This window comes from Oxyura jamaicensis, chromosome 20 (assembly GCF_011077185.1).
Source record: "Oxyura jamaicensis isolate SHBP4307 breed ruddy duck chromosome 20, BPBGC_Ojam_1.0, whole genome shotgun sequence".
NCBI lineage: Eukaryota > Metazoa > Chordata > Aves > Anseriformes > Anatidae > Oxyura > Oxyura jamaicensis.
In genome coordinates, this window is record NC_048912.1 from 4,846,040 (window position 1) to 4,870,692 (window position 24,653).

Genomic DNA, 24,653 nt, shown 5'->3' on the forward strand with positions numbered 1-24,653 from the left:
TTTTCTCCTATAAAACACTGTTCACAGCATGAGCCAGCCCAGCTCCCTGGACAAAACCACTGCTCACCCACGGGTGGCTCTGAGGGGTCAGGGACAGGGATGTGACGGGGCCAGAGCCACCCTTGCCGTGCCATGTCCCCCAGCCCGTCCCTGCACGCTGTCCTTGGCACCAGGAGGAAGAGGAATAAATAAATTACGCGAAACGAGCAAAAAGGGTAAAACTGCCAGAGCTGAGGGGCAGCCCCCAGGCTGCAGGAGGTGAGCACGCTGCACAGGACGCAGGGCAGGGAGGCGGAGGTGACAAACGCTAGCGAAGGCGGTGGCTGTGCAGGGGGCTCTGCATCCTTCTGCGTGCCAGCTGCGTCCTGGGAGCTGCTGTTCGCCGGGGTCAGTTGTTGTTCATGATCCACCAGGATGCTGGGGAGAGATACAGGGGAGGGGTGAGGGGGCAGCGGCAGGCAGGAGGGCATCATACGGGGTGCTTTGGGTAAGCTGGGAGTGATGGAGACCACGGCTCTGCCCTGCTCAGCAAGAACTGATATTCTCTGGTGGGCACTGGGCTCTGAAGCACCAGTGCCCACCTCCACAGGTGCTGACAGTAAACCCAACAGACACCCTAAGCTGGGGCTCGATCTGGTCTCATCTCTCTCGACGCTCTCCCCGTTCCTTACGTCTTGGTCAGATTGCTGCTGCTACCCCAGGGAACATGCATCTTCCCTGACTGGGTCTCTCCCCTGCCTCTGCACCACTCAGCCTTAAAAATGCAGCTGGGGCACAGCCACCGGGAGTGGCCCAGGAGGGCCAGCACTTCGCAGAGGGGTTTCAGGGATCTGGGGAAGAAAAATGAGGCGTGAAGTGTGCTCGAGCCAGGGCTCGGGCTGCTGTCAGTGGGACTCAGCACATCTGGGAAATGCTCCCAGCTGCTTGGCTACCCAGGCCAGAGAACATGCTAGGAAACACGATGTAAGTGACCCCCAAGCCAATTTCCTGCCCCCGAGTGGGACGAGGCACCCCCTCGGAGCAGCAGTGCGGCACGGCCGGCACCTCGCGCCCCGCTCACCTGGGAAGAGCATGGTGGTCAGCAGCTCCGGGGACTCCAGCAAGCTGATGATGGCGCGCTGGAAAGTCTTGCTGTAGCTGGACTGCAGGTGGCTGTAAGGCAGCGTGCAGGGTGAGGGCAGCACGGGGCGAGGAGGCCGTTCTGCTCCAGCCCCGGGGACAGGGCTCGCTCGTGCCCCTCCGTTGTAGGAGAGGTTTTGTGCCCCAGCACAAGGCTGTCTGCTTCTGCCCCGCTCCCCACCCCTGCCTGGGCTTTCATCCCCCTCCACTGCAAATGTCCCTGGGGCACCGGGACGAGCGTGCCAGGCAGGGCAGTGCAAGCAGCAGCACAGGCTGTGCAAGAATGGGGCGAGCGGGATCCACTGGGGAGTCCCAGGGGAGCCCTTTTAGCCACCCCCCAGCGTGTCTGAGAGCACCCAGACCCACACCACCACCACGCAAAAGGAAAGGCTCCAACCTCCTCCACGAAGTCACGTCCTGCCAGAATTCGTAGAGGATGAAGCAGGCCTCGTCCGTCAGCTTGCAGGCAGACACGCTGCGGGGACAGGAGCAACCCTGAGCTGGGGACGCCTGGGAGCAAGGGGTGCAGATCCGCACGCCAGCCCCACACCGGGATCCCGAGGGGCAGCAGCGACCTCTGGGCGCAGCCACAACTGCTGGCTGCTCCAGGGGACCCCTCACCCGAATCAGCTCCTGTAGCCGGGAGCTTTACAGCTGTTAATCTGGGGGCTGCGTCCCCACGCACAGGGCTGCGATGCCGCACCGTGCCTCGCAGCTCCCCGGCGTGAAGCTGAGCCGAGTGCCCCCACACCTCAGCCCAGCTCTGTCCCACCAGGGAGCCCGGCTGTCACACGGGCAGCTCTCACGACAGACAAGCCCGTCAGCTCCACAGGAAAACCATCATTCTCTCTGCCACATGTCAAAACAAGTATCTTCCTTTTGTTTGGCCTGGAAATGCAATTTTGTACGGTTGGAGCTGAAGAGCTGGAAGCTGACACTTCTGAATGGGAACAGTACGAATATCTCCCTCTGCAAGTGCCTTGAAGTCTCCCGTGGGAGAAGGAGAGAGCCTCTCCAAGCGCAGCTGCGTGATCTCCAGGGGCATCTGGCAGGGCCACGACGCCCAACATGGGGCTCCATCCTCGCCCTGCCCCGGCTGCGGAGTGGTGCTGGGGGCACAGCCTTGGCCTCACGCGGGGGGGGGGCAGCTTTAGGTGGTCAGGGATGCTCCCCACCAGCATTGCACACGTTTTAAATGAGGCAATGCCGTGACGTGAGCTCTCCCCTGACTTCTATCTCCTCTTAAGTCCTTCAGTGCTGGAGCAATGCTGCGCCCTTTCACACGTGCACACCACCTCCCTCACTGTCGGTGTAACCCCCCCTCCTTGCCCAGCCCAACCCTGTGCCGCTGTGACCAGCGCGGGGGACGAGGGGCTGCCCTGCCCCTCATTCCCCAGGGCTGGCACATGGGAGAAGCGGAGCCAGGGCCCCTCTCCCCAGGCCTGTCCTTATGGCCCTGCTGTCCTGGGGAGCCCCCCCTGCCTAACAGCACCTCCCTGCAGCCCAGGAGTGCTGAGAGGTTGGGCGAGCCCCACGTGCAAGTGGCTGTGCTGCTCGGTGCTGCATCCCCCCCCCCCGAGCAGGGACACCCTGCTCTACAAAGAGCCCTTCTGCCCGTCGGGGTGCAGCGTTACAGGCCCCAGGGACAGGCCCCCCCCCCCGTTCTGGGCAAGCCCTGCCCCCTGCCCCACTTACTGCAGGCAGTTGCTCTGCCCGGCGGTGACCTCGGTGTAGGACCTGAACGCCTGGCGGAACTCCTCAACGCCGCTCTTCGCCACCGAGATCTGCCTCTTGGCCACCAGGATGTGCTGCGGGGGACAGGCGGTCAGGCGGGGGGGGGCACCGCAGGCAGAGCCGGCCCCTTGCCTGCCCTCCTCCCACCCCGCTGCAGCACGGCAGTGACACGGGGCTGGCACCGCCACGCCGGGAACAGAGCCAACGTGTCCTCTGCCGAGCTGGGCATGTCCCCGTTAGAGCAGACGGCGCCCGCAAAGGTCGGGGCTTCGTGCTCCACCTGGTGCCGGGGCCCTGCTCCGGGACTGCCGCGCGTCCCCGTGTCCCCTGCCAGCCCAGAGGGGCACCTGGGCCCTGGGGTCTTCCTGCTGGGGCTGTGCACGGCCTGCAGGGGCTCGGAGAGAAGCCGGGAGCTCTGGGCACTCCCGAGCAGGGGGCTGCCTTCCTCGGCCTGCTCGTGAGCACCCACGGCCCCCGAAGAAGCCACGTGTGCCTTGGGCAAGGCTCCCACCCACAGCAAAGGCAGCAGCTAACGCAGGCGGCCCGTCCCGGAGCACAGAGGTGTGTGAGAGGCAATCCGCGTGCACACCAGGTGCTGCACACACAGGTGGGACCGGCACTTACCTCATCTCGTCCTTTGCACGCTGCGTCCTCCTTCAGGGGCTCCAGGCGCGGGCTCTGCGTTTCACAAAACCACCGTTAGCTGCAGGCGTTGGGGAACAAAGCCAAACGAGAGGCACCCACAGCCCAGCACGGCTCGGTGTGAGGCGGGCACGGCCCCAGAGACGTTCACACCTGGGCCGCTGTCCCAGGGAGAGGTCCTCGTGCTGACCTGAGAGGCGTCGAGGCGGGGGGCAGCCCCCCAACCCCCCCCCCACGCACCTTGCACTCCAGTTTCTCGATGAGCTGCTGGAGCCTGGCGATCTGGGCCATCCACTGGCTGTCAGCTTCGACACAAACGCCTGCGCAGGGGAAGGCAGAAGGCTTGCTGCAAACTCAGAAAACCGCCAAAGCTTCTAAACTCTGAAACCAAGAAACTAATTTTCTCCTGAAACTCTTCCCACCGCCCAGGATGAAATCCTGCCGTGGTCAGGGTGGCCGCTTCTGGGTACACCGGTCCTGACCCCGCTGCAGACCAGACCCCCCTGCCCCACGTCGCTGCTCTCGCACCCAGCCTGGGCTGCAGCGGAGCAGGGGCGGACGCCCCGACCCTCGCAGCCCCGGGGGTGGCCAGGCCGCGGTACCTGTGGTCAGCATCCCGGAGTAGGGGTCCGTCGGGGACAGACAGACGTTCTTCTGTCCTCTGCGCCCACTTCGCCTCCCTGCCCTCAGGCCCACGGAGGTCTCCGGCTTCTTTATGTCCTTCCTGAACGAATAAAACACAACAGGGCAGCTGCAGCCATTCCTCGGCGGGGCCAGCTAAGGTTGCAAAGGGCAGATCCTGCTCCCCGCCGTCCCTCCCAGGGGTCCTGTGAGCCCTGCCCGCGCCGCGGCCCCGCGCTGGGTGCTGGAGGGGCAGCGCGTCCCACCGGGCGCCCGTTACCTCTCCCGCCCCGCCTGCTCCTCCATGGTGTCCACGGCACACTCGAGCGAGCCCTGCAGGGACTGCAGCTGGTGCATGGTCTCCCGCAGCAGGAAGCGGGTCAGGAACTGCTCAGTCTTGGAGGAGGTCTCGTACCTCTGCGGGGAAGCGGGGAGGAAACGTCAGGTGCCTGCTGTGAGGGAGCCGAGACGCACCTGGACGGGGCTGGCCCTTGCAGACACAAGTCCTCAGCTGCTGGTGCCAGCAGGCAGGCTCAGGGAGGGCTTGAGGAAAGGCACGAGGGTTTGCCTCACCTCTACCGGCCCCAGCGGGGTGGATGCCAACCAAGTTTTTTGGTGTCAGACTTTTAGGTCCCAGCAGGGAGGGCAGGCTGCCGCCCCGCTCTGCCTGACCCACAGCCCGGGGGGCACGGCCCCAGGGGAGGCCAGGAACTGTGGGGAAGCAGCGATGGACACGCACGAGCCCGCGGGTGAAGGCTGCTTGTGGAAACACCCCAGCCGCAGGGGGGGCTTTGGGGTGGGCAGGGCAGCCTCTGCTGCCTCCTGCCTGTTGGGGTGCTGCCCGGCCTGCAGCAGGGCTCGCAGGAGCACGCGGGGCAGGGGCTCTGCAGCACGATGAGAAGAGGCAGCGGGATCTGTCGTGAGGGGAGGGTGCAGGGCAGAACACGGGAGCTGGGGAGAACGAATGAACACGGTGCTTGTATGACAGCAACTTCACCCCGAGAGGTGGGTCCTGACCTTGACACCACGGCAGCTCAGCGCCGGGTACAGAGCACGAGCTGACGAAAACCAGAAACCTGAACTCACGGCTGGCAGTTTTGGTACAAAGGCCTTTTGGCACCCTGGGGAGCTGGCAGATTTCACTGCACTGTCACGAGAGAGCTCACCGGTCTTTGCTGTGGCATTAGCAGGGTGCCTCAGCTCAGCACAGGGTCAGACAGGGAACGGAGGTGGCAAAGGGGAGCAGCCCTCTGAGGCCAGGCCCCGTGCCCAGCATTTAAGACTCTCGAGGGACAGAGAAGCCACGGTGCACTGCTGTGAGCATTCCCAGAGACACGGCTGGGTGGTAGGAGGCCACGGAGGGAGTCCCCACCTGATGCAGGAGAGCTGCCTGGTCTGCAGGAACATCCAGCAGGAGGGGACAACCCCTTTCCTCGAGGAGACCACCAGGCAGACCGGACCTGAGCCACCCCACCTGCCCTGCGGCATCCTCACCCCTGCCCACCGCCGCAGGAGCCAGGCTGCCACCCCTGCGCCAGGCACTGCGAGCTCCCTCTCCCCTCTCCAAGACAGCCTCCAGTGATGCGACTGCCTTATTAAGGTCAAACACTTCCAATTCCTACTCTGTTTCCCTGCAACAGGCAGAAGAACCGAGGATCCCAAATTCCTGAAGTTCTGTGTAAAAGCACTTGGACTTCACTCTTAACGCCGGTGCCAAAAATGCGGTGCAAGGCCCAGGCCCCACCTGGGGCCAGCCCGCTCCTGGGGCTGGGGCTCCAAGCCAGGCTCTCTGGGGGACAGGGGTGGCACGGGGCCAGCAGCCCCCGCCCCAGAGGGCAGGCTCGACACCTACGTGGGAGAAATGAAGTCACTGCCCCCCCCGATCCCCCCACTATCCTCACCCTCACTCTGCACTGGGGGGCCAGAAACGCCCCCGGGGCTGTCCCACACCTGCAGACGATGGATGGCACAGGGCTGCGGACCCCGGGCAGGGACCCTGCCGCTCCGTCTGCCCTCCCCTTCGCCCTTTGGCACCGACGCCCTCCCCAGTGCAGCTCCTTTGTGCTCGCTCAGCTCCCGGCAGAGCAAAACCCTCCTCGGGTAGTGCAGCGAGCAGCTCCAACCCCCTGAAACGCATTCTCCGTAACACCGTGTCTCACCGAGCACGCAGCATTTTTTGCTCCCGGCAAAGACCCCCGGAAAGCTGTAAATAATAACTCGGCAGGCACAGGAGAAGTTTTTTGGTTGCAGAGCGGGATTTCTGCTCCGGTGACCCAACTGAAAAGCCCAGAGCTGCCAAGAGCTGCTGCAACGGTGCTTTGAGAGGTTTCATTAGTTTCTCGTGATGATGCTCACAGAACGGAATAGGTGAACACACAATTCCTGCCAGTGGAGACGGAAGAGCATCTGACTTGGAGAGGTATTTATAGCTTAGCGTGCAGCGACGGCAAGCTAGGGAATGAGAAGATTCTAGCACATGGGCTCCTGAGAGAAATATCAGACTGCTTCCCGAGGTATTCCCATATTTATGGGAATAAATATGGGGTCCTTACTCTGAAACTGTTACACCCTACCCGCAAAGTTTAGCCACGGAATAAGGTACATTCAGCATATTTGGCAGAGCTAGCAGCAGTTATATTTTAACAATACCTAAGGAAATGATGGAATTTGGTAAAACAAAACAAAACAAAAACAAAACACCTCTTCTTGCAGAGGCATCTTCCTTTACCATGTCTTCAGCAATGAAGAACGGCCACAAACCACTGACAGTTTGCTTTTGTTCTGCCAGCCGGGGACTCACAAGAAGCGACACAAGCACTGCTTCCTGCAGGAAGCGCAGCCTCGGAGGCGGCGAGGATGAACCTGGCTCCCACTTCCCGTGCTTCGCAGGCTGCTGGGGAGCGCTGCGACAAGGTGTGCTGCAGGCACGGGGCCGAGCAGCCTGGCAGAGGGCACCGAGCCCTCTCTGAGCGACGCTGCTGAGCCACACCGGCACTCCTGGCCCGCAGCGACAGCGGTGGCACGCAGAGAGGTGGGAATCCCGGCCACTGCAAGGACTTTCAGCGGCACTGCTCCAAACCACGGCTCCCAGCACGGCCTCAGCGTACTCCCCGAGCTCTGGTTTCCGTGTTTCCCTGCCTCACCCCGCCGCAGCACTGTCCTGACGCTGCCTGAGCGCTTCCCTTGTGCTAACACAGCACCTCACGCTCTGCTTGGTTTTCGTCTTGTGAAGTGGGCTCGTATGCACATGAGACTTTCTACAGCTGCAGTGTAGGCGCGGGGGGGGGGGGGGGGGGGGGGCAATCCTCTGGCAGCAGAGGTAAGGAGCTGCTGGTGCCCTAACCAAGAGATGCCATGGTTTAACTGGTGAGAGCCAGGCCACGCTGGAGATGCCCGTCTTCCTTTAGCTGGTACGGGTATCGCTGCCTCCTCGGGCATCACAGGAAGCTCTCTTAAATACAGCCTGGGGAAAACCAGGCAGGGAATGAAAGTTATCTTCTGTTGACCCCGCAGCCCTGCTCCTTGAGCAGAGCTTTATGGAGAGGGCCACGTCAGTGGGCAGATCCCTTCCAGCCTGCTCAGCACCCAGCGCTCAGTACCTCCAGCAGAACCCCCAGGGTGAGGTTTCATTCAGGAGGGCTGCTCCTCTGACAAACCGCAGCTCTTGGTCCTCAGCCCCAGGGCCGTTAGGGGAGTCTGAATTAACAGAGGTGGCAGGCAGACACGTAGGATGGGAAATCTCTGTCCTTTCCTCTGGCTCTGAGAGGTGTGAGCTTTGGCCAAAGTCTTCCCGTCCAACCCTATAACCCCAGAATAGCCCAAGACCAATCCTGATCTGGAAATACAAACACGGGTGTGCATCCAGGTCACAGCAGGTAAGGAAGCAGCGTTGTATCTCTGCCAGCCTCCAGCACAGACAGATTTCCCACAGCTCCAGCACAAGCCATGGCTACAGAGCCACAGCATTGCCCTTCTCCTGCCTCCTCCCCAGTGCAGAGCCTGCCTGAGCGGGCAAGTGCAGGGAGCAGAGCCCCGGGAGGGTCAGCACCTGCACCGGGGCACCCAGGAGCTTGGGGCTGAGCCACGGGTGAGAGCAGTGCTGCAAATGCCCACCCGACCTGTCCTCCTCTTCCTAGCTCTGGGCAGAGCCATCACAGGTAGAAAAAAAAGTCCGCAGAAATGTTTCAGTAGGGGAAACCGGCTTCCCCTTTTCCAGGGCAAGGCAGTGACACCTGAAGTCCCTGCCCAGCTCCATTTCCTAGCAGCTGCATCCAAGGTCTTACAACCTAAACACCAAACCCAGTGCAGGTTTTTTCTTTCCTCGAGCCCAAGGAAAGGGCCAGGAGATAAAAATGAGAAGTTAATTTAAGAAAATGATTAGTTCAAGGTACGTGCTGAACAGGGCTGCAGAGCGACGTGTAATTATAACGGAGCTCCCTGGGATGTTTACAGCAGGAACCATTAAATGAATGAATACATCACGCCAATGCTGCGGAGCAGACACTAATTGTGCTGTACTTTGGAGAAACGCATGAATATACAATGAACTCATTATTAAAATAAATATATAAATAAGGCAGAAAAGAATTCAGATAAAGCACGGCTCCCTCCAGATGAATCATTCTCCCCTTGGACTTGCATTTAATAAACTTGTACAGGGAGACGCTGCTGAGGCTGGATACGGCCAGGGGGAGGTTCAGGGGGCAAGATCCCGGGTGGCTTTACAGAGATGTAAACACCACTGAGGGCTGCTCGGCAGAGCCAGCAGCAGGACCGGCCCTCCTCTGCTTCTCTGCTCGGCGGGTAGCTGCCCCTCTTCCCTATTCACCTTCCTCACGATGGCCGATTCAGCCTTGCCGTAACTCCCCCAGAAAAACACAGCTCGTAGCAGGTACATGGAAACTTGGGTCCAAACTTCCTCCTGTGAAGTTCAGGACAACTCGAGCTGTGGGTGCTTCACTCACCCTGCCTGGAACTGAGGTGATTCTTAACGAAGTCACGAAGAGCCAGCAGAGAGCTGCGGCCGCCCTGCTGGGCAGGGACACGCTGGCTCTGCCACCCGCAGCAGCGCCGGGCAGCACGGCGGGTCACCTGCTGCCCGCCAGGGTCTCACAAACAGCCTTTTGGCCCAGCGCAGCCCAAAGCAGGAACCTGCCAGAGCTGCAGGTGGTGCAGGGCTGGGGCTGCAGCCTCCATACCCCCACCTGCCTGCTGAGACAGGGGCATGTGGAGCGCTGCTCAGCCCCGCTGCTCCCTCTCCCACCTCTGCCAAGAAGAGAAGAGCAGCGCAGGCACGTCTACCTCACGCTTCAGCCACAAGAGCCCTGCTGCTCCAGGGGCCATGCTGCTCAGGGCAAGGTCCTGCTCGTGTTCCTGCTCCCACAGGCACGTCCTTGCCCCCTGAACCTCCCTCTGGCACGTCCCACAGGTTCATCCGCCTCACACTGAGCATCAGTAAGACGGAAGGGAAAGAAAGGGCCAGCCCTTCCCACAGTCACAGAACAGAGCAGGACCCAGACACAAAGCTGAACCATTTCATACGCTCCAGATGCCAACAGGATGCTGGTACCCACGGGGGGCCCTTGCAGCGTTTCCCACAGCCGTATGTCAGCTGCAGCGCTGGGTGCCACAGCCCCTGCCCTGCAGCGTGCCCGCAGGAAGGTTCACAAGGCAGGACGCTGCTCGGCCTAATTAGCAGCCTCAGATCTGCCTCCCGCCAGCGCGAGCTGCAGGAAGAGGGAAGGCATTCGCAGCAGGGATGGGCACAGCACAAAGCCAGCAGTCGGTGCATTTCACCATTTCTTTCCTTCTGACCGTCTGGCACCTTCCCAAAGCAGCCCTGTCCCTACAGCAGCTCCTGTCCCCACGGGTACGCGCACAGGCTGCGATGAGCCCAAGCTGCCTGCAGCAGGACTGACCCTCTTGTAACCCACCCGTGTCACGTCTCTTTGCAGCAGGCATCCCGGTGCACCCGGGAGGCACCACGGTTGTGGCTCCTGCAGCCCAAGCCTAACACTGATCAGGGAGCTGAGCTCACCTCTGTTACCCCCCCACCTGCCCCATCACCCTCCTGCCCCGTCCTTACCAGCTTGGTTTTGTCCATTGCTGCCAGGACAGCAGAGTTGAGCGTTTCCAGTGCAGAAAGCACGTTCCTGTACTCTCCAAGATACGCTGAGAAATAATCTGAAGTGGGAGAGAAGACCACAGTGAGCTCCCAGAGCAGCTCCTTCCCAGCCTCCCCTGTGCCAGCAGCCCCCAGCACTGCTCGGGGCACTCACGTCCCTCTCCCAGGGGTCACCCCTCCTGCCTGGCAGCAGGCGGAAAGCCCTCTGCTCCTCCCCTGACAAAACGTCTCCTCCCTGGAGGAAAGCACAGACACCCTGGGATACGCTCCCCAGAGGGACTCACACGCAGGGTTGGCACCCCTGAGCCACCCAGCCCTGCCCTGCCCTGCCCAGGTGGGCACAAACCCCGCTGCAGACCCGCAGGAGACAAAGCCCACCCCGAGGAAGGTCGGCTGACTCACCACACAGCTTCTCCGTGTCCACATTGCTGCAAGAAAAAAAAACCACTCTTGTTAGATGGTGGGGCTGCTCTGGGAGAAATACTTGTGGTGAGCAGGGTCTCAGAGGATTGTCTGGAGCCCCCCAGTGTATTTTTAAAAGCTGTATTAGAAAGATAAAAAGCCACATGAGTTCAGGAGCTGTGCTCAGCACCAGGAAGGGGTGTAGGGCATCACCTCTGCCTCAAGGGCTGAAGGAGGGCTGCTCCTTCCCCATCTCCTGTCCAGCACCAGGGAGATGGAGCTGCAGCACGCTGAGAAAGCACCTGTGGGAGAAGGACGGAGCGGGGAGGGAGGCTGGAGGAGGCAGGCACTGCCCCGCACCCCTGGGCTGGGGAACCAGCCCCATTTCTGGGTCCTGGACCTGATGAGACCCAGGAGCTGCTTCTGCAGCACCTCTTCCCCCCCAGGTCACAAAGCGCTCAGTGCAGACATCCCCCTCACGTCTCAGTGCCCAGCCCCCCCATGTCTCAGCAGGCCCTCTCCTGGCCTCTCTGCCCCACGTGCCCCTGGTGCAGCTGCTGCCAAGGGGCCTGGAGCTTCAGCCCTCTGGGGACAGCTGCAAATAGTCCAAGAGAGGGGTTGTTCCTGTGATGAACTCTGTTCTGGGTTCAAAAAAAGCAGAGGGGCTTCGCCCTCCTGTCCCTGTGAGGCAGCCAGAACCAAAGCTGGCCTCCTGCAAGGCTTGGAGCTACGCAGTACCTGCGGACAGCAAGCAGCTGATGAAGGAAAAAAAAAACACCACGCATCATGAAAAGCTCGTCGGATCCCTGAGCCTCCTTGGTGCCAGGTGCCAGACAAGGCAGGAATCCTGTGGAAAAGCCAGCGTACGTCCAGGTAGGCAAGGACGCCGTCCCGTTAGCGCAAGCAGGGTCGTGGCAGAACAGCCCCACCAGCCCCCAGCCCCGCCTTGCCACCCTGCGGCCCTGCGAGGCCAGCCCTTGCCTCCTGACTGCACAGCCAGCGAGCACTGCAGGCAAAGAGGGCTGAGCTCCTTCCTCTTACTAAAAAAGGCATAGCTGGGGTGGAGAGGGAGTAGGAAGCATCAAGAAATACCTGCCGGCTGTTGGGAGAGGATTCTGGGCAGAACCAGAGGTTGGCTGAGGCAGGGCTGCTTGCGATGCCTCGCATCACCTGCACGGCCTCCAGGGAAAACGCCCCAGGATGGCATTCATTCAAGTCAGCCTCCTCTCCAGAAATCCTGCTGTCTCAAATTCCCCTAGGTGTCTGCAGCCATTTTTATTTCGGATTGGGAAAGTGGAAGACAGCACGAAAGAGATTTTTAAACGTTTAAGCACGGCCGCATGCAGAGGAAGCGGAGATGCCTGCAGCTCACTGGGCTCCAAGCACAAGGATGCGGCACCACTGCCCGTGTGGGTGCTGCCACGGATGGTTTCTGGGTCTGCCCTCCTGCTGAGCTCCCACTTCATGGTTTAACAACACCTAGTGCTTCAAATTAGGAAAACATGCAGATCCTGCTGGGCAAGGCCACGCACAAAGCCTCTCATTTTTGATGTGACAACTCAAGTTTTAGGTTTCCCCACTCCTCACGGGGCAAACACCACCTTGTCACTGCTTCTACTGCCAGCTGACCCGTCCGCTGGGACCAGCGACGCCTGCAAAGCTCAGCCGGGTGCACGGCGCTGCCGCCTCCCAGCCAGTCACAAAGCCTGCCCCACGCCTACGAGCAGGCTGCAGGCTCAGGTGCAGGGCAGCCACTTGGCCAAGTCCCCACGCCCCCGGCTGCCACCTGAGCCCGCAGGACCCCGGAGCTCGCACAGCCACCGGAGGCCAGGGTGGGCAGTGAAACGCTGGGACTGGCGGTGAGCGAGCGCCCCAGGGGAGGGAGCTGACTCGGGAGGATGCTCCCCACTTACAATTTGCTGGAGAACCCAAACTGGGGGTGCGCGGAGGGGAAGTACCGTGTGGCATGAAACAGAAGCTAGTTGTGTTAAAGCAGGTTCACCTGAGAAGCAAACCCAGACCCCTTTCGGTGTGAGGGGCCACCACAGCCCCCTGGCAGGGGGTGCAGCCCCCTGCACTTAGTTCATTGCATCAGGCCCCTGGTTAGGCACGGGAGACAGTTTTAGGGTGTGATTTCCTCCCCCACTTCAAACACCTACTGGAGGAGCTGATTAAGGCGGGGATCTGGTGCGCTGTCCTGGCACTGCAGACAGTTTTTGATGAGAATAAAAAATAGTATTTCCCCTGAGAAACTATACAGATAATCAACAAAACCAACGCCCCTTCATCTGCCAATTCCGCTCTGTCAAACTTTGCTGATCCCATCTCTGAGCAGCTCCACGCATCCAACCACTGCTCCGCAAGGATGGCTGGGGTTTGAAGCACAAATTTAAATTGCAAAAATGCCTTGCTCCTTCTTAATTTGTTCCACATAATCCTGAAAGCTGCCTGGAGCCTGCAGAGCCACTGAAGTGCCCTGCTGCTGCAGTGGCACAAGAGACTTGGCACGCACCGCAGCACCCGTGGCATGGCTCGTGAGCCCCGTGCCCCAGGGGAATAACTGCAGCCACTGGTCCCCATCCAAGAAATACGTAAAGTTTGCAAAAGCAGAGATGTTGACCCAAGTTAACAAAATACAGTCACATACCTAGCACGTACCTTACCCTGGCACCTGCATCTGTCCCCAGCAAGAACCCGGAGCTGGGAAAAGTTTCAGCAGGAATGAGAAGGGGCCACCAGCTGAGACCACTGCCCAGATCCCACACCGGGCTCTAGCAAGCAGGTGTCTGTGTGTCAGAAAGCTGCTGTCAGCACCCACTCCACAGCTTGGAAGGAGAGGCCAGAGATTGCTGGTACCTCTTTGTATCTTCTCTTTTCGCTTCTCAAAGCGAATGGTAACTGATCAATCACTAAAACACTGAGCAAGTGAACGCTGAACCCATCACCAAGACCCTGTGGTGCACGCAGCCTCCTGCAGCAGAAGACCCGCTCCCTTCCCAGCCCAGCCTCCTCCCACGCCCTGCACCCCCTGCCCCTGCCTCACACAAGGGCAGAATCACACCTGGCTCTTCCCACATTGGCACTGCAACATCAGCTCCCGGGGCAGAACTCCGTCAGGAGAGCAGAGTGCAGCAAGAAAACATCAGTACCGACAGCATCGTTCTCATGCTACCAGAAGCCATCTCGTACCAGAAAGCAGGGGAAGCCAACGCAGAGATCCTGCGGGCCAAACCCTGACCCCTTTGCAGGGCTGCAAGGGTGCAAGAGGCTTCCCTCTGCCCCTCCCTCTGCCATCCCCTCTGTCACTGCAGAGAGGCACCCTGTCTCCTAAGCAGCTCTCCTGAGACGCTCCACATCTCCACATCGCTGTATTTTGACTGTGCTCAAACCTCTGATTAACTGTAATTAAGCTTGAACTGCTGATGGAGGATCTTGTCATCATTATGTTGTTAGGATTTTGTCAGAATGCGCCTGGAATTTATGCAAGAAAACATCAATCAGCTTCAGCAAAGCAGATGGGATTTTTATTTATTTATTTTATCATTTAACGTTCAGGTTGGAAACCTCTGCTGTGATCACAGGGCTGCTCCCCAGCCCCTCACACCACACTCTCAAGCGGTGTAGTTGCTCTCCCGAGTTGAAAGACGGGCAGATGCTGTGACACTGAGGATCTGACCAAAGCCAGGAGGAAAGTTTACACAACCAGTTCTTCCACAGCACAAGAGGACTGAGGTTATTCCCTCTGAGAGTGGTTGTTGTTTGTTTTTAAACTTTGAGGTCAGTGCATCTACTGAAAACCAAAATCTTTCACTCGCGGCTCAAGATCAGAGCCTCAGGCTCTCAGCAGTCTGTATCCAAACCCCCGTCACTCCGATTTGACCGCTCTCACCCAATCGAGGATTTTCTGAACCTCATTTTTCTGAGCATTCCCAACAGATGCAGGACAAAAAGGTACACGGGGACTACACGACAGCTCCCGGGGCAGACTGCAGCGGTTCACACCAAGAGCAGCAAGCACGCAGCACGCACACCTCGGAGCTCAGACACCTGCAGAGCTGGGTCTCTGCTACGCCGTCCCCCAGCCCTCGTGCAGAAGCGCCTGGGAGAGGACAAGGGAGCGCGGGCTGGGGGCCGCTACAGTGAGACCTGGGGAGGCTGCGAGCAGACCCCCAGCCCTGGCAGCAAGCTGCACGTCGGTTCTCCCAAGACCCTTCTGCAGCAGTGGAGCTTTTTCACCCCTTCTAAAAACAGTTGTCTTTTTCTCTCCCAGAAGTTCTGGGGGATGAAAATGCCTTTTCCCCGGGAGACACGGCGCTCTGTTCTGCTGCGGTGCCAGGCTCGGCACTGTGCTTTCTGAGGAGCAAAACCAAACAGCGAACCTGGCTGTTGGACCAAGTGACAATGAGAAGTTGCATTTGATTTCAGCATGGAACATCATCTTTTAAATGTCAAAGAATTAAAATAAGGAGGTATTTTAAAGTCAAAATGGAATAATTTTGAGAAATGCAGGAAGAAGAAGTCTCATGGGGAAATGTAAAATCTTCAAACAAAATCAAACACTTTGGATTCAAAGCTTTTACAGGGGACGTTCTGATGAGCTTCGCTATTCCCACCACCCGACCCACCGAAGATACGCTGGGCTACACCTCAGCTTTTATTCCACCAGCTCAAAATAGAACCAAACCTTACAGAGGCGGCTGAACACACGGGCTGCCAGCACCCTGCCCCAGTGCCAGAACAAACAGGAGATGGAGCACGACCTGACGGGAAGGACAGAGGAGAGGGAAGACCAGCGTGGTGCTACGGCCTCTCTGGAAGGAGAAGGAATAATGTATGAGACCTCTAAAATATTAATCTTCGCAGATGTCAGCTCTGTGAGCCAGAGGAGCAGATGCAGTCTCGCAGTGATGAAAGAGAGTCGGGATGTGTCTGGGCAGCACTCCATTACTCAGACACGGGTAACGTCTGGGTGTAAAAGTCTCTGTTGCTGTGTCTCCTTCGGTCAGGCTGGCACTGACAAGAAAACAACCTTTTCATCCCAGACCTGATGAACACAGCACCCTCACGGCCAAATCCAGCCACTGGATTAGTGCCAGAGCCTTCCCATCACCAGAAAAGCTCTGGGGCGTGAAAGGAGAACTTCGGGTATGTTTGCAGAGCTGACCATGCTTGTGCTGAACTCACATGTAAGCAGCACCCCGGCAGGAGGCTGACCTAGAGCCTCCTGAAGGCCTCTTCCCACCACCGCTCCTCGAGCCTTTGATTTCAGACACATGCAGACCGGACGTTTGAATGTGCTCTGCTCAGTAATGAAACATGTTTTCCTTCCATGAAGCCCACAGCAATCCCAGCATCTGCAGGGAGAAGGCTTCCCTGGCCTCCTCGGCACGCCTCTCGTAACGACCTGCAGAGCATCCCACGCGGTTGGCAGAAACCAGCATTAAAACACACCGAAGGAAGAGCAGTTGACGCTACACAGCTCAACAGTGGAACTCGCTTTCAGCCTCTGTGGTTGAAGCTGGAAGTCTGAATGGTTTCAGACCAAAATCAGGTAGATTTGTGGAGCAGAGGACTACAGGAGCAGGTGGTCTCGTCAAGAAGGTTCCAAACCAGTGGCCACTGGAAGCTGTAAGGGTGAAGGTGCTTCCTAGGTGGTCTTGTTAAGCACCTTCTGTGGACACTGGTGGCAGAAAGATACTGGCAGAGACAGAGCCCTGGCCCAGTACAGCTTGGCTCTCCTTGCATCCTTCCCCATGCTCACAGCCCCTCCACGTGCAGTGGTGTGGACAACCACCACACCGGGGCTTTTACAGCATCTCGACCGCCTCAAGGGCAGGGCAGACCCGACGTGAAGGACAGGATCCCCTGCTTCTGTCCTCACCCCTCAGCCAGCAGCGGCCAGCAGTGCAGGCAGGCACGGCGCTGGCTCAGGTGCCCAGCAACACCACGCACTCCAGGGGAAACTCCCTCACCACCTCCTTGGGACAGCAAATTGTTCGGAGAGGCGAGGAAGAGATTGTGAGTGTAAAGAAATGTGGCTCACAGAACCACGGTCTTGGGCATCTCTTGGTGTCCTTCGGTAGCAACTCTTGGACCCAGTGGCAAGTGTCACCCAGTTCTCCAAAATACCGAGTCCCTGCAAGCACAGGGCAAGCCAGCAGCCCTGGGGGAGGGTTCCCCAGCAGCTCTGCTGAGGGGATGGCCGGGGTGCGAGCACAGCCCTTAGGAGCCACCAGAGTTTGCACGAAGGGGAAGGTCTCCCTGAACACCCCAAACACAAATGACAGAAAGCCCAGCTCCAGACGCAGAACCACGGGAAGCTTTCTTTGGTCCAGCACACCAAACACTGCCTGATTTTTGTCACCCGTGCTGCGCAGCGGTTAAGTGGCTCTGCACACAGCCCAGCGTGCACTTTTTGGCCCTGTCTTTATACAAACACGGAGCACAACCCGTTACATCCCTGAACTGAAGTCTTTGGCAAGCTCAGTGAAACAATGAACTACCCGACGCATCCCGAGGCTGCCCAGAGCCAAGCCTGCTTGCCTGCCCCAGACAGCATTTCTGTGCCACATGTGACAGCGATTGCCACGGATCAGCGCAAGGCCAAACCCCGCCTGGAGCAGCACCAAGCGAAAGCTGACGCCAACTCCTGGCGGGCTGTGCTTGTGTGACACCAGCCTGTGGAGGTGGCCCAGGGGAGACACGGCATAGCAGAGGCAGTGGCAGCCTCTGGGCAGCACCTCCCTGGGGACAAACCTGTCCTGAAGTCCCTGATCCTGGCAGGCGCACAGCTCCAGGTCAGGATGACAGCACTCAGAAATGTGGCTGCAGGGGAAAAGATGCCTCTCACCAGGCAGAGAGAGGAGAACCAGGCTCCTGCTCCAGGACATGCCGCCCCCTCCTCCTTCACCAGCTGAGGATCAGGTTGGAGCGATCACGCACAGCTCCCTGCAGCCACAACCCCAAATCCAGCCCTCTCTCATCTGCTCGCACCATTCCCTATGTGCATGTGGGTCACGTACCAGCCCGGGACAGAAATGGGGAGCGTCCCTGAAACAGCCTCACGGCTGGGCCTTCCAGTCTGCTCTCAGGGAAACGAGGGCATCCTCGTGGGGCTGGGGGCCTCCTACGCGTCCCTGAAGTTACAGAACACACAAATTTGGAACCCAGCTCCGTCTGCGAGGTCCCTTCTGTTCTTCACAACAAAAAGGGATCAAAACCGCAATGGTCATGCCCTGTTAATAGATGTCACCAGCTCAATGCTGCCACGTTGCCATAGCTACCGCGCGGCGACAACTTGCAGGGAGCACCACCACAGCCAGGGCCACACAGAGCACTGGGAGAGGGCGTGCTGCTGGGGGGCACGGGGGCACAGAGCCTGCGGGGCAGCTCGGGGCTGCCTGACACCTGCCACCGCGCACCCCGGCCAGCTGGGAGGGTGCCTCAGTACCCTGCCCAAGCCCAGGCAGAAGGACTGAGGTTGGGCAGAGCTGCTGCGGGCTCTGGTGTCGTTAGCAAGGCTCCGTGGTGCCACCCGTGTGCCTTCTGACAGCCCGGCTTCATCTGCTCAGGACTGAACCCAACTTCAACGCGGTGGTGAACCAGGAGATGTTTGGCATCCAGGTAAAGCCCCCTGCTCTGCGCAATCTGCTTTCCAGCGGCATCGCCTTGGTGATGACTCCAAAGCCACCCAAACTGAAGCTCGATGGAAGGAGCATTCGCACAGAGAGGCGATGCCTCTCTGCTAAACCCCTGGGATCTCCAGGAGGACGAGGAGGTGTTGGCAGGTCACCTCCTGCTGCCTGCATCCAGCGAGCCCAACCGACTGCACGCCCGGCAGCGAGCAGTCACTGGAGGAAGATAGCCCCTCACAAATGGTGCAGGATCTCCTCAGGGGACACCTGGACAGAGCCAGCTCAGGGCAGATGACTCGGGGACACGCAGCCACGGACTGCTCCGGATTTGCTGCCAGCGGCACCAAGCTCCCGCCCGCTGGGCCCAGAACGCGGCGTGAGGCTGAACCAAGGAACACCTCCCCTGCAGGCAAAGCGCCCCGTACCGCCCCAGCCAAGGGCACCTGACAGACACGGCAGCTTCTTGGGGAGCTGGGGATGGGCACGAGCCAGAGCTGAGCCTGAGACCCAAGGGAACTGCAGACACTTCCTGCCACAGCAGCACCCCTCAGCTTTACCAGTCAGCTCCCAGGCACACAATTAGTCAAAGGCCGGCTTCTCCCTGTGCCAAAACACACTTGCTTTCAGGGGCAGGCAGGGCAGAGGGTCCCCACTGAGGCCATGCTGATCTCTGAAAGACTGGGACAAACCCAGCAGATTTCTCTAGAAAGCCCAACAGATTTCTCTGGGTAGCCCCAATCTATAGCAACCGAGAGCTAAGTGCAATTATTTTCTGTTTTTAAAGAAGCTGGCCTAAATTCACAGTTACACCGACACTCATCAGGCCCCTTTCTGGTGGAAAGAAGTTCTTACATAAGTGAAAACGAGTTCCCTGTGTCAGCAGTCGCAGAGATAGCTGTCTGTTCATCGTCCTCACGCCACCACATGCTCCTCCTGCAGATACACAACCTGCTCTGTAGGGCTGTGTATTTCTGGAATACATTTTTCAAACCAACATAATGTGATTTTAAATGGATGCTTGCTTTTATAGCACTAAAGTAAATCTGATAACGCCTGTTCTCAAAATGTCTGGCTTCTCTCATCAGCAATACTTGTACCCGGTGTTTAATGGGTTTTAACATCTGCGTGTTACAAGAGGTAGGTTTATCTCACCCTGACTATTTATTGCACCCGCCTCCAAACGTCCTCCATCTACAGTCAGGCAGTTTTATATCCTCCTTCATCTCCTCTCCTCTGCGCCACCATGGTACTTACTCTGAATGACGCCTGTCAATGCCACTGAACAACTCCCACAGCTCCTCCGAGCTCAGGATCCCATCAGCGAAATAGTTCTTGAACTCCTCAAATGACAGTTTCCCATCATCTGCATTCAAACAAAGGGGAAGAATAATTATATATCTGCAGAAAGGAGCGTGCAAGCCCCAGCAATCCTCCCAGCAGCCTCTTTACCAGCAGCGTGGGATGGCTGGGTGTGTTGTGCATAATAATTAGAGCAGAGATCTCATTGAAAGCTTGTCCCACCAGCCAGAGCATCCCCACCAAACACCTAGGAAGGCTGGCAAGCAGTGCTAGTGCTGCCAGGTGGGCATTTCAGCCTCTCCAACCCTTCCAAAAGGCCCTTTGTAGCATTTTCAGAAACGCATTCAGACGCTCTGTACTTCGGTGACTTTCCAGGCAGGCTTTCCATTTAGCTCTGCCCAGCACAGAGCTATTGTACACAGTACAGTGGGGACGGTGTCAGATCTTTAAGGGAACGAAAATCTCTCAGTTGACTCATGAGCTTCCCCTTTCCCATGCGTGGAGAACTTCAGCTCCCAAGCTGCAATTTGATCTGCAATAAAAGTGGCTCCTGGCATCTGCAGTCTACCAGGAAAGATAAGAGCCCAGGTGGGAGGAAGGGTCGGAGAAATGACTCGTGACGTTGGACTTGTTGGCTTCCAGGTGTCGAATAAAATCCCAGCCTACAGAGCCAAACTCTCAGACACCAGGGACTCCAGCAGGACCCAGGAACAGGGTCACCCAAACAGGGGGCAGCGACTGAACCAGTGGAGAAAAAGCCTGAGGGAGCCTGGCCAGCCCTGCCGCACAGCTCGCTCTGCCCTCCCTCCCGCTGCTCGCCCCCAGTGAGCAGCACCCAGCACCGGGAGGCTCTGCCCCCGGCGACACGCAGGCGGTGAGGCTGGGGAGCCCCCTCCCAGCCCCTGGCCGGCGTCTTCTCCAGCAGGCAAAGCAGAAAGGCGTTTTTCTTCCAGGCAGAGATCTGCCTGCCCTTGTCCTTTGCTCTTGCAGCGAGCCTCTCGGCGGGGAAGGGCTGCCGCTTTGCCCGGAACCAGCCTGCGAGGGGGAGGCGGCGGCAGAACAAAGCACTCACCGTTCTTGTCGGCTCGCCGGAAAATCTGAAAGGCAAAACACGACAGGGTTGAGAGGCGGCAGGAAGAGCGGTGCGGCTCAACAGCGAGCGAGGCAGCTGCCAGCCCTCCCCAGCCACTGTGGGGAGACCTCCGGGCCCCGCAGGAGCCCACGTTACCGGGGCTGGGAAGGACAGCGCCGCACACGCCGGTCTGTGGGAGATTTCCCTTTGCCAGTGATGAAAACCATCCCTCTCCTCCGCTGCACAAAGCTCCCAGCACACCCGCTGGTGCCTGCACGAGCCCAGCACTTGGGCAGAGCATCTTTCAGAGAACAGAGGGGGACAAAGCAGAAAGGGCATTGCTGCAGCTTTGCCACAGGCTTGTGATGGAAAGCGTTTAATTTTTCAGATCCTTGAAATGAGAGGACATCAAGCCAGAAACACCCCGTAACGGAAACACTCTGAGCATCACCGCTGACACTTCAGCCCCCTGCACTGACGGGCAGCTCTTGTCCTGAGTGGTGTAACCACCCTCCAGAATCCTTCCGCCTGGGACACCTGGACATGCGAACCCCCTCCAGTGCAATTAGGAATTCATTCATTCATCTGTAACGAATTCTGCCCAGGGCACAGTTTGAGAGTTGCTCCAGTGCCGTGTCTCGACCCAACTCTCCTGCCTGGGGCCCAGGAGAAGGCTGGGCTTCTCGTTCCTTCCTCTCTCACTGCTCACCAACAGTTATCTGCGGGTCTTGGCTGATTCCGGGGAGGAACAGCACGGTTTCTGCAGCCTGGGAACATCTCGCAGACAGCGCAGCACAGGCTTTGGCTAGCACATCCTAACAGAGCTGACAACAGCAAGTTGTGTAACAACTTTCTTTTTAGCCATCTCTTTCAGGTCTGAAGAAAGATCAGGAATGAAAAAAAAAGGCAGGAAAGGGGGGAGGCAGGCTGTGCTAGGCTCTTTTCCAAGCAGCTGCAAAGTAGAAACCGCTGATAAAACCACCCCAGACCAGCTCTGCTCCTGGCTGCAGGAGGCCCCATCCCTGCTGAGCTGCCCCTGCACCCCCCGCTCCCTGCTGATGCTTTTGCTGCACTGTTTGAGGGCACAGCCCGCAGCCAGCCCTGCGTGCACAGCCACTGAGGCACTCGTGATGAGAGCTCAGAGTAAAAGACAGCTGAAACCAGAATCCTGTTCCCAAAGATGCAACTGGGCAGAGGCTTTTCTGATGCTGGTCCCAGCAGGGAACTCTCTGGTCCATCCCTGTGGCCAAAAGCAGAGGCAGGGACACCTCAGAGGATGTTCTGAGCAAAGCAGGCTCCCCTGGAGGCGCTGCCCTGAGCTGCCCAGCGTTAGGTAACGTACCTGCGGGGTGCTGGCCTCCAGCGGGGCCAGGCTGCCTTCCTGCCTGAAAGTAGAGCAGGGAGCTGTATGGATGCCCATTAGGGCTCCCACGCCGCGCTCTGGAGCTTCCTCACTGGAGCTAAGTACAGAAACCTGCAGCTCCCACACACTGGGGATTTCTCTGGGTTTTAAAGCAAAGGTTTCTCCAGGCTAAAGGGTCTGCTTGTGCATCTGCTGCCGCTGGGGTTCTCAGGGCTGCACTTCCTACCTGAGGTCAGCTCAGCTAAGCCACAAGAGCCCTGCGAGAGGAGGCAGCGCCTGCTCCATGTCCCTCGAGGCCGTGCGATGCTGGGGACGGTGAGGGGGACTCAGCTTGGGAGTGGGAACAGGTCTGTGCTGGCTGCTGGGGAGCCCTGCCTCAATCCTCACTTGCATTCAGGGCAGCTCCAGAAACGCAGGAACGCTGCTGCAAGCCTGAGAGAGACGCGTCCCTCTCCCTTCGTCCCTGTGCCCAAGAGGTCGCACCTCACTCTGCGCCTGCGACAGCAGACAGGCTGAGAACGACGGAGGAAGCACCGAGCCAACGTTTATGAAGCCCCCCAGCCCTGGGAAGGAAGGACATTCCAGGGCTCATCCCTGCACGCAGGACTGGAAGCAACCCCAGCTCCTGGACACTCAGCCAGGGCCGGGCTGGCTGCAGGGAGGGGACAGCCGCCCTGGGGGCAGGACGGCAGGGTAAAAGCACCGAGCACACGGCTCGCTGCCCAGGCAGCTTCGCTCAGTCTCTGGTACGTAGAGAGGAAAGAAAGCGAGTCCCAAGGTCCAGCCCGGGGGCCAAATGTCCCAGAGGCTTGAGATGCCTGCAGAGAAAGAACTGCAATGGCAGCGCTGTGGCTCGCACAGCGCCCACACCGAAGCATCGCAGGCAAAGCCCTCCTCCTCCTCCTCACCTCCCCAAGATGCAGGCAGTTTCCAGCAGTGGCAAATGCCAGAGTGCTGACCAGGAGGACGTGACCTGGCTCATTAGAGCTGGCCTGGCACAACCTGACACATCCAGGCAGGGAGAGCCTGCTTTTCTCCCTCTCATCTGGTGCCCTGTGTCCCTCCCCACCTCCTCTTTCCCCTTTTCCTCTCAATCTTCATCACAGCAAAAGCACCCAGGCTGCCCAGGAGCTCTCTCCACCACATGCATCAGAGAGGAGCCCACTGGTGCTGCTTTCAGCCTCCCGCTCTGCTGCCTGCCCCTCCCGCAGCCCAGGGTCCCCCTGTCTCCACCTGGTCCCAGCGGTACCCAGAGAGCCGCAGCCCCCCAGCACCATCTCCACAGCTTTGGGGGAGGGCAAAAAAAGCAGGTTCACACCTCTGGGGCTCTTGGAGGTGCCGGTAGCAGAGGCCGTGTCCGTAGTGGGGGTGATGCCCAGGGTCTGCAGCGCGTTCACACACACGGGTGCCTGCAGCCCTTGTCTCCCGGTGCCCGTGGGACGGGCTGGGAGCTGCAGGAGGAGGGAAGGGGCGCAGCTGAGCTCCACGGACCCAGCTGGAAGCCGGCCAGCTGCAGAGCCCCGACCGAGGAGGTGTTAAAACCCTTCTGGCAAGCTCCGGAGCTGATGCAGGAGCCAAGGGACCCGGGGGAGGTAGGAAGGGAAGCCGTGAGGACCCGGGAAGCGGCTGGTGTGCCGAGAGGCTTGCTGGTAGCGCCGTTAACACTCCACATTGTAATTGTCTTAACGACACTCCGAGGGATAGAGCCGGGACAAAAGCGAGCACCCGGAGGAGCTGAGCTGTCACCGCCAACCCCCTCCTCCAGCCCACGTTCCGCCAGCCAAGTAATTAGCGCGGCTAATGATGCTGCCGGGAGGACCCTGCACCCTGAGCCCCCCCCCCAGCAGGGGGGGAGGGAGACCCCCACCCCTCCAGCTGCGGCTCCGGGGCAGGGAGCCGAGCCACACGGCGGGCACGGGCTTCGCCCGGCACCCCGCGAGCCGCCCGCCCGTCCCGGGGAGCCCCCCGGGTGCCGCGGGGCCACATCCAGCCCGCGGAACGCGGCGCTGCCCCCCCCCCCCCCCGCCCCCCCCCAGCGGAGAGGAGCAGCGGGACGCGGCACAGCGGGACCTGCCTTGGGGGAGCACAGCCAGCCAGCGGCTGCAGCTCCCCCAGCCGCACACAGCCTGCGGGGTGCTGCTTGCTCAGGGTGGGGGAGCCGCGGGGCATTTCCCTCCCCCGGCTCCTGGTGCAGTGGGAGCGGGCGGGCAGCGGGGCTGCAGCAGGCAGAGGACGCCGAGCCCGCAGGATCCCGGGCGGTACCGCGCGCGCACACACACACACACACACACACACCCGGCCGGCCCCGCACCAACACCCGCACCCGGCCCAGCGCCGCTTCCCCTCACCCCCCTCCCGTCACGGAGAGGCCCCGGGCCCCGCACAGGGCCGGGCCCCGTTAACTCACGTCGTGGAAGATGGGCAGCGGCTCCCTGCGGGGCGCGGCGCCGGGCTTGGCCGGCAGCAGGCACATCGCCAGCAGCTGGGCGCACGCCATCGCGGGCGGGCGGCGGTGCGGGGCCCGGCGGTGCGGGGCCCTGAGGCGCGGGGCCCTGAGGCGCGGCCGTGCGGGGCCGCCGGAGCCTCGCGCTGCCCCTGAGCGGCTCCGCAGCCGCCCGGCAACTTTGCCTCTCAGCCCCGGGC

At 59.8% G+C, this 24,653-nt stretch overlaps 1 protein-coding gene across 1 annotated transcript; it reads right to left on the reverse strand.

Moving 5' to 3' along the window:
- NECAB3 (N-terminal EF-hand calcium binding protein 3) lies at window positions 1–24,653 on the reverse strand. Its single transcript, XM_035343976.1, has 13 exons — window positions 24,418–24,653; window positions 20,648–20,672; window positions 19,531–19,639; window positions 10,643–10,668; window positions 10,202–10,299; window positions 4,397–4,533; window positions 4,098–4,219; window positions 3,736–3,815; window positions 3,478–3,531; window positions 2,815–2,927; window positions 1,517–1,594; window positions 1,061–1,152; window positions 1–417 (listed from the first exon to the last, which is right to left on the reverse strand). The coding sequence occupies exons 1-13, from the start codon at window positions 24,505–24,507 to the stop codon at window positions 389–391; spliced, it is 1,053 nt and encodes a 350-aa protein (XP_035199867.1). The 5' UTR covers window positions 24,508–24,653; the 3' UTR covers window positions 1–388.

What these genes read in the sequence shown, in the direction of transcription:
- NECAB3 (XM_035343976.1), bottom strand. Translation starts at nt 24,507, where the DNA reads ATGGCGTGCGCCCAGCTGCTGGCGATGTGCCTGCTGCCGGCCAAGCCC. An exon ending in CCGGCGAGCCGACAAGAACG is followed by an intron (nt 19,640 to 20,647) that starts GTGAGTGCTTTG and finishes GTTTGAATGCAG; the next exon opens with ATGATGGGAAACTGTCATTT. An exon ending in GGGCAGAGCAACTGCCTGCA is followed by an intron (nt 1,595 to 2,814) that starts GTAAGTGGGGCA and finishes CTGTCCCCGCAG; the next exon opens with CGTGTCTGCCTGCAAGCTGA.